General features: G+C 44.6%; 1 protein-coding gene across 1 annotated transcript; it reads left to right on the top strand.

The window, feature by feature from the left end:
- Positions 1-6540: 6540 nt before the first annotated feature.
- Positions 6541-9412, top strand: LOC106746157 (WAS/WASL-interacting protein family member 3-like). The gene is made up of 5 exons (XM_014622410.1): positions 6541-6700; positions 7428-7823; positions 8150-8292; positions 8623-9257; positions 9409-9412. Exons 1-5 carry the CDS (start codon positions 6541-6543, stop codon positions 9410-9412), a joined length of 1338 nt encoding a protein of 445 aa, XP_014477896.1.
- Positions 9413-9507: the final 95 nt, after the last annotated feature.

The following is a 9507-nucleotide window of genomic DNA, read 5'->3' as shown; positions in this document are numbered from 1 at the left end:
TGCTTCGGCGAGATTGAAATGAAAATGTTGCATTAAATACGAACATATATTTCCCGGAAGGACGAAGAGCGCTCGAGGCTCCTGGCATAATCCTTCAAGGATTTTCACCTGGTCTTCTTATGCAAGTGAAGGCAGGAAGGGAGGACAAAAACGGGCGAATGAATGGTCGGTCGGCGTGCTGGATGAAATTATCGCGATGCTCGGTGGGAATGGTCACAAGAGGAAACGAGACACATAAGAATGAAACAATAGTACTCAGTTTCGAAAGAATCTCGCAATCCCATCCTCGATTTACAGAGGAGGTCGATCGTTAACCTATCATATTAATCGTGATCAGGAACGCAATCGCATGAATTTTTAGGTATATTAAAGAAGCAGATCAAATTACATTATACGGAGATAAATTAAAAGAAAATAAATATAACAATAATAAATAATTAATTTCTATCGAGTGTTTTCATTTGATCTAAATTTGAGGTTTGATTGGGCCGTTATTCGAAATTTGAAAAATTTAAATTGACATAGAGATTTTTCTAGAATTTTAGAATTTAGACAGACATTTAAATTAGATATGCTCCCAATATAATTTACAAGATTTTTATATCTATAAAAGACTGCAAGTAGGCGCCTAAGCGATGGCAAGCCGAGTTGCACTAGTGCGAAACTGGTTATATCTCGCTAGGATCTTCACTTGACTTTAGCAGGATAATCATGTAAAACAAAGTTTTAATATACCGTACCATGTAATATATATTTGATTAAATTTACATAAAACTCTTAAATTTCAATTGATATCTTTCAATTAAATCAAATTCTGATTAAATTTACAAAAAAAGTCAGCGAAAAGATTAATTATTCTACTCTATTATTCATATAAATTCATATTAGAAGCTTTCGCACTACATATTAATTTTTCTGCAATTAAATCTTCGTAATAATATCTACAATTAAAATTTCGGACACCCTGTGCCCTGCATCGGTGTTGCAAGGATTAAAACTATCTTGTTGAAAATTACGAGCATACCTGTCACCATGCGGAATTACGAAACTCGCGCCGCGTAACGCGCTAAAGTTACGGTCGCGCATGTAGTCGTGTAAAATGTTGAGATAGATAAGTGGACCCCGACGAGAAAATAATTAATGAGGAAATGGCCCGTGCTTTCTAATATCCTTAACTGAGGCGCGGTCTTTCGTCGGCATAACGCCCAATGACATACCCACGATTACGTAAATCTAGTAAAAAGTCATGAGAAAATTACTTTCCGGAAAATTACACGTCACCTCCATCCATCAATCTCACGTTCGTAAAATTAATGGAAATTATATCCAACGTTTTAACAAAATAAGGACTTCATCATTATCATAATATCGTGGTCGGTAGGTAACATTATTCAACAAGGTGAGTACTTTCTAAAATTTTCCGCAACATTCTTCGATAACCAGACATATTATGGAAAAATTTATCTTTTTAGTGGTATTACTATATATTACAAAAAATTTGTAATATCAAGGAACATCTCTATTTATGACTAAAAAATTATCTTATTAAACGTATAGTCGCGTAAAATCACGTCAAAGAGAGCTGAACGCATCACGATATCGTCCGTAATTATCACGTCCCAACGATTAAGGAAATCCCGTCATAAATTTTATTAGGAAGTTATCGCTACTGGGAAGACCGTCGAACCTAAATAGGCCAGACTTGAGAGCCTCTGAGAGGGTCCCGAAGAAGGTGTAGCGAGCCTGTGGGCCGCTATGACCCGGAGAGCAAGGACCTCTGGTCCTTGACGCGTTCGAGTCCACCGCGTTCTTCTCCCCTCTTATTTTCTCCCGTTGTGCATCATCCTTTTTTACCGGACTCTCTCCGTGGCTGGTCTCACCCCGCTCGTCCCCCGAGTCCTTTTTAATTGTTTTATCGTCGTCCCATCTCTCTCCCTAACCACTTCGCTTTTTTCTTCCAAAGCAGTCGCTTCTCCGAAATGTACTCGCTTCATTAGAACGACTTAGCGAACAAACGCCCGCGGATATCCCCTATCGAGAATTACGCCGGATATCTCTTGTGTAACTTCTCGTGAATATACATATGCACTACACCATCGACAGTTACGGAACACGTTTTCTTGAAAAACGCATATGATCTATGACATATTGGTTCATGAAAAATTAATTGAAGAATATCTTTAACTAAAGTTATTCGTGCTGCACGCGAAAAGGGAATAAACTAAGGCCTAATTTCTAAAAAGATAGGATTAAAAAAATTAATTTTACAGTTATGTTCGAAACAATATACACAGTGTAGAAATGGCAGATTTTGGAGCCACCTTATATATCTTGTATAAAAATATACAAGCGTCATGCGTGAATTTATCGTTCAAATCCCACCTACGGACAATATTTATCGCCGCTTCTGAAAACCGTTGTTGCTTTTTGATCGCGCGTGTTATTTATGCAAATTCAGCCCTCCCCCTGCCTCGGGCCCCTCGAATTTTGACGTCATTGTGCCCCGACATTATTCATGAGAAACTGGTCGCTAATTGGGGGAAAGAATGAACGGTCTTTCCAGGTTGCACGCATTTTTCTCTCATTTCGCTCCCCCAAAAGCGTTCCTTTTAACGCGCTCAGCTGCTGCTCTTCGGTTTTAGTCTGCTCGCTTAAATAAATTTAATTAAATAACATTCACTTATCGATAAGGGCAAAATAAAGACAAAGTAAAAACGTAACACAATTAGCGGTAATGCGCGTCCCAAGTATCTCTACGCGGAATATATAAAAAGGGTTGTTAATTGACCACTTCTGATATGAGAAAAATTAAATGCTCTGAAATACATAATCATCGATATGTCATCTTATTTAAACCGCCAAATTGGTTTCCCATTATCTCGAATAAATTTATTCAAGATAAATTGCATTACCAGTTATCACTATCGAGAGAAAAAATTTCGCTTGGCAATTCAGTTCCGAAGCTCGCCCATGCGATTTAAAAAGAAACGTACGATCGCGCATAATTTTTCCTCGTTATCCGAATGACCATAAAGATTTGCACGCGAAAAGCAATTTGGCGTAGTTAATCGCGAGAATCCGTCCGACATGCGTTTCACTTAAGGCGATAGCGGCAGCTTTAATAAGTATCAAGCGTTTTCGACGATTAAGTGCATTAAGTGCTCGCAGCCCTCCGCGGTTTGCTCTATCATCGCGTGCTGAATTATGAAGAAAACGTAAGAGTAGTAACAGACCACCTACGTCAGGCCGCGGCTCTTGCGGGCGTACTTCAGGCCGCAACCGCGCGCACTCGGAATGAATTCGAATGAGCATTGCGGTATCAAGGCGCGACGCCAGCATTTTTAACGTCACTTCAGATGGTTCCTGCTTTTTAACACAACATTCGGCGTTTCCCAAACCTGTTCCTCGAGTTGCATTGCGCAAGCGAAGCGCGCATACGAACCGGACGAAGGGTCGCTTCGATTCAACGTTTGAAGCCGTGAAGGAGAACATCGCGCATAATAAAACTTCCAAAAGGGGACTGTTGCACTTTCGGTTCTATCAAGAATCCGGGAAGTATCTTTTAAAATAGACACTGAGACTAGAAATTGTGCGAAACACGCGTTTCAAATTACCGACGCGAAGCGAACTGACGGGAGGGGGAGAGATCTCTCGTGTCTCCTTCGATGCTTTATCTGAATTGCGCGAATTTATCTCGAATCGTACGTAATCTTTATCGATACTTGGGCGAATTTACGCGAAGAAAGCCTCGGCGAGATCTCCACGTATGTTAAGCGCCTGTTTGAGACCAAGGTATCGCCCTCGTATTCGAACTTAAGTGGCGTGCCGTGTAAGGGCACTTTGGATTTATTGTACGATTTAACATTCGATTCAGCATCGCGCACGAAAAACACTGTTACGTTATCGACAGTGTCACTCAGCGGAAGTAAAAATAACTACCAGGCTCACTGAGCCCCTTAGTCACTTTGTAATACAGAATAATAGCGTGATTATGATACGAAATATCGTTCGATATAATAAATATCGTTCGTATAAATTCTAAAAAACAAAAGTTTCTCAATTATATTCAGTTAAATTTATCAACGTTAGTCGCGAGCTGAAATTAATTAAAATTAACTCGATCGAGAATTATGCTCGAATCAGAGTGGGCATTTGATCAGAACGCAAAGTGCGAGTGCTTTAATGCAATTTGTATGTAATTCATCGTTCCTCATCCGTTACATTTCAACGGTCTAGTTTGGGGTTAACTTTTTTTCTCGTTGCACCGTCTTGTTTCTCATTCCTGCCGACATTCCATCTTAGATCCCCCTGCAGCCTCGGTCCGTGTTCTAAAGTCCGAACGAGCCGAGAAAACAAAGACGAGGGCCAGACGCGCGAGGGCGATGAAGACAACGACGGTGAAGCCGAGGTAACCGCTTCGCCAGTCGCGCGATGTAAATATCGGCCGCCGGGATTAGACAGGGAATTATCCCGGGTGTCATCTCGGTGACTTTGATCGCGGGATCGTATGTCATCGTGTCGGCGGGCGCGAGCATCGTGAGAATGCCCATTAAAATCGTTAACGCCCTGTCAGTTTCAATCTTGGCGATGTCGAGCCTCGCGCAAAAATAAATCAATATTCAGTTTAGAGATAAATAAAATAGACGAATTAATATACTAATGGAATCGCCAGTCCCATATACAAGCGACACGATTAAGATTCCATTCGCATTAAGCGAGGTCAAGGAAAATCAGATTAACGTCCGGCGCGAAACACTTTTTTCGTATCTTTCAAAAAAATCTATACGCACGACAAAAAGAGACGCGATTACGCGAGTCCTCGGACATTTCGCAGGATATGTTGCTCGACACGCGCGCGCGAGCGCGTTGAAGAACGCGATGGCGAGGTCATGCGTGACTCAGGATTACCCGCGAGATTCGGCGGGGCCGAAAACTCGGCGGAATCCAAGATTACGTGGTCGCGACCGTCTCTTCCTACTCGTCCTGCTCCTTTTCCTTCCTTTTACGTTCGGATTGAGCTTGGATTCTTCCTTATTGCCGAGACCGCCGAATTTCTTATCCAGGCGGATAATAAAAAGGACGATGAGCCCTGTGGAGCCTCCTACAGACCGGAGGCGACGCACAGGATCTGCACAGGACCCGCGGTGTCGAGGGACACTTTCGGTAACGAGTGCGTAACGAGTCCCCTCGAGAGTGCGTCCACCTTTGCATACCGATGTGTGTCCTCCCCGCTCCCCCCGGAATCTCGCAAGTGGGGAATTTTTTCCTCTGCCGCGACGCAGGATGCTGCGCCGGCCGCGGGAAGCCCCCGTAGACGCGCGAGCCAGATGAAAGTCATGGGACAACGGCTAATGAAATTCGCGGGCGCGCGTCATCGTTTCCCGGCTTGATAGATCCTCGACAGATCTCGCTGTTGGCCTTTTGGAATTTAATGCTCTATCGTTATTTTCAGGGATTTGACAAGAATGCAACGTAGGAGGGAAACTGATGGCAAGGTGTAAGAGAAACGTAGGACGAGTCTGGACGAATGTTACAGTTTAACAATAAATATTAATATTACGATTAAGATCAATTTTGTATATATGCGTGAGATTTTAAAATTTTATACTATACACGCAAGATAAAATTGATTGTAGACAACGAAGAGGCTATTCAAAAGGTTGCAAAACTCTCGTTTCCGTCTTCAATGAGAAAAATTGACATCGAGAGGCTCCGAAACCACCAATGAGACCTCCCATTTCGCGCAGTGCTACTCACGCTCTAATGATCTTTCCTCACTTTCCAAGAAGCAAGACGAATAACAAGCAATCACGGTCGGCACTAAAGGCCGTCTTTAAAGCCTGCCAAGTCTGCCGGGACAATACGCCTCAGATGAAGGTTTTAAGACTTCGGTGGAGTCGTTGGAACGCATGCGTAAAGAATTAAAAAACCAACCCTAAAGGGTCAGGGTCCTAAATTCACCCGGTAACAATATCCAGCGCCTAAAACGAACGACCAGCGAAAAACAGTCCTCCGCTCGCCGGCAGGACGGAACGATCGTCGCGAGCGCGCGTGCATCCTTCGGGTGCATCCTAAATCCCGTCCAATGAGGAGTCCTCGGACGAGAGATAGAGGGGAGGAGGATACGAGAGGGAAACAAGGGGGAGGGAACGAGTCGTTGCGGGAACGCGGCGAGCACTTCCTGCGCAAGAAGAGGGTCCTACGCGAATCGTCGAGTAATTGAGGTCCTGTGGTCCCTACGAGACCGCGGGTCTGGTGGGGGTTGCCCTATGTAAAGCCCTGAAAGCGACCAGGTCCAGCTCATCCAGCATCAGGACACCGCGCGTCAGGACTCGCGCCACCTCGGCGTCGATTGTCACGATTCGGATCACGCGAGCAAGACACCCTTGGGAACTTAGCTTTCGTGGAGCATCCTTCGTCCTAGTGGAGGGCGCCGACAGCCCTCGGGTTTATCGTCGGTGGTAAAGAGAAAGGCGAGGAGGAGATCGAGGAGGAAGAGAAAGACGAAAAGAAGGACGAGAAGGATATATCGAGAGGAAGATGAGGGTGAAAGTGTTGCTCGTCCTTACGGTCCTTGCTGCAGGATCCGTTAATGCGGCCAGGAGGAGAGTTAGGTCCACGACGGCGGTGACCACGATGACGACGACGACACCAACGTCGTTCATCGGCAGGCAGCTCGGTTTCGTCGGACAGCCCGAAGGTCAGTGTCAATATCTTCAGCATCGGGGGTTTCGAGCTATCGCGAGATGCTGCCACGTGATTCGTAACGCAGGGGGTACCAAGTGCTACGTGGGTTTTCTTACGGCACGGGAAACGCGACAATAATATGAAAGAATCCGAGAGCCTTCGATTGTCTGATTTGCCTCTCCTTCAAACTATACTGTTATTTCTATTTTTTAATAATTAAGAGTAATATAAAAATATTAAAAAATAATTACGAGGTATATTCAATGATAAAGGACGATGAATAAAATGGACCGATCTTAACCCCTGGAGCGGCAAGTAAAAACGGTATGCTTCTTTGTGATTTTTGAGTTGCTAAACCTGTTTCTGGCCATTAGAGAATGTTAATTTGTCGAGAAAGTATTGGAGTCAGCATATGAAACTATTAAATATCTAATATCTCAAATCGTTATTGTTGAGCTTTACGAACGTATCCATTCGTGTTTTGCTGCTAACAAAACTTGATGAGCTAATAGCCTACGTCTGTGCATTCTATACAATACAAAAGCACGAAAAAAACATACCCGCCTACTTGCCACTTCGGGGGCCAAAATCGATTCCATCTGTCCCCCCTTTCCACCTGACGTTCTTTCAAATATCAATTAGCGAGCGAACGACCAACAAAATTTACACGGAAACGACACGTCACCGTCATCGGCGATGACGAAGACGTCGCGACTAGAAGACCTAAAATCGAATTTCAGAAGGTGAGACTCTCTGGGACAACTACGACATTCAGAAATTGGACAGCCGTGCCGAAACATGGAAGAATTCGAGCAACGCGTCGGAGAAGCACGACGAGGCCGTTTTTAATACCGGCAGACAATACCCTGGCTTTCCGGGGAATCCGGGGGAGACGAATGAACTACCTAGTCCCATCTCGCCGCAACCTGTGCCGCCTCCGCAGCATCCCGCACCAGGTTGTTTAGGCCTGCGGGGCCAGTACCCGAGCCCGAAGAGCTGCGCCAACTACCTCAACTGTTGGGACGACGTTGTAATAGAGCAGACCTGTCCGAACGGGCTGCTCTTCAACGACGTTACCAACGTCTGCGACTTCGACTACAACGTCAACTGCGGCAACCGGCCTCCCGCCACGCCGAGTGAGTGATCGATAATCGCACGTCGAATCGCCCGTTCACGGCCCGTAGGCAATCGCAACGATTGCCTCCTAATCGCGACTTCATCTGTTAGATCAGTGGTTCTCACAGCAAGGTTCTCCCGGGGATGAGTGTAACCTAAGATAAGAGACACATAGGGTTGCACAGAAAAAAAGTGCTAGATTCGAGTAGATAATTACTCCAATATTCCTCTACAAATTTTTACTTGGATCAAGTAATATTTTTTTTTCACATATAAACATTTAAAGATTAAGTATACACTGTCGCGAAATCGTGATAATGGAAGTAAAAATCCCATCACTCGACAGAACCGCCGTTGCCGCCGGGGTCGAAGCTGTGCCCGGACCCGAACGGCCGCTACAGGAGCTCGACGAACTGTTCAGAATTCTACGTGTGTCTCGCAGGCAGACCCATCAAGTTCAGCTGTCCTCGCGGTCTGGTCTATAATGACGTAAGGATCCGTTCCAAAAAACACAACTCAAACGTTTGCGGAATTTTAAGTTGCAGAATGACGCGCCACGTCTCTCGTCATTTTTAATCTTTCCTGACAGTCATGCAGAAAATATGACAGTGAGAATTTAACTAAAGCGAAGACAAATCGGATTTTCGACATTTATATCTTTGCAATCGTTTTGATACACATCATGAAATATTTCAGATACTTGAAACAAGTATGTCGAAAATATCTCACTAATGCATATCAAACACGAAAGAAAAAATCGCATATTAATCTTCGCGTCTAATTCAACGGAACTCGATGTGTAATTATTGACTCTTTTAGGTGCTGAACGTATGCGACTACCCATACAACGTGGACTGCAAAGGCACTGCCACGCCGAAACCGCAGTCGCCGACTCAAACACCTCCGCAAACACCTTCACACCCGTCTCCTACGTATCCATCTCCTAAGCCACCTACTTATCCTTCTCCTCAACCGCCCATCTATCCTTCACAACCACCGACCTATCCTCCGCAATCACCGACCTATCCTCCGCAACCACCGACCTATCAACCGCAGCCGTACCCACCACCGCCGCCGTCCTATCCAGGAAATCCCTGGCTGAGTAAGGTTGAGCCGGATCCCTGGAATCAACGGCCGCCCGCATCTCAGATAGAGATCGACAAGGAACGGCTCCAACAAGAAGAATTGAATTTCTCTAACGGTCAACCGCTCGGCAATCAGCCGCTGGACGTGACGGAAACGTCGAGTCTGGCGAACCCCTGGAATCTCCTCCAAGTGGTACCACCCGAGATGATGAATGCTCCGTGTAAAGATGGGGACGTGCACAGACTCAACGAGGCTTGCACCAATATGGTGGTTTGTAGAAATGAGAGACCTCAGATAGTGAGATGTTTGTCGGGCTTCTCGTATGACAAACCCTCGGATTCCTGCAGACCCTTCAGCGTTGCCAAATGGTAAGGTTCACAATTCTTTTTTTTTCTTTTATGTACGTTTCAATCTTAATTCTTTCAGTATGATAATAATAATATAATTTATATATTTTATACATCGAGTAGACACACAACGATCAAAACTCACGAGAAATACTTTTGTTTTCTGTTTTAGTTAATTGATGAGCTCTTTAGAAACCACGCTTTTTACTAAGCACACACATCGAACCGACTTCAATAAAGTAACTATTGCTATGCTATGACACCTCTATCA

This window comes from Dinoponera quadriceps, unplaced genomic scaffold, assembly GCF_001313825.1.
Source record: "Dinoponera quadriceps isolate SergipeBrazil2010 unplaced genomic scaffold, ASM131382v1 scaffold566, whole genome shotgun sequence".
Taxonomy (NCBI): Eukaryota; Metazoa; Arthropoda; class Insecta; order Hymenoptera; family Formicidae; genus Dinoponera; species Dinoponera quadriceps.
The sequence above is the reverse complement of the archived record's forward strand: the minus strand, read 5'-3'. Positions and strand labels throughout refer to the sequence as shown.

Bases quoted from the DNA above. Each gene is read 5' to 3' on its own strand.
- LOC106746157 (XM_014622410.1), top strand. From the start codon at position 6,541: ATGAGGGTGAAAGTGTTGCTCGTCCTTACGGTCCTTGCTGCAGGATCC. The intron at 6,701-7,427 runs GTCAGTGTCAAT...ATCGAATTTCAG, and splicing joins TTTCGTCGGACAGCCCGAAG to AAGGTGAGACTCTCTGGGAC. The intron at 8,293-8,622 runs GTAAGGATCCGT...TGACTCTTTTAG, and splicing joins GCGGTCTGGTCTATAATGAC to GTGCTGAACGTATGCGACTA.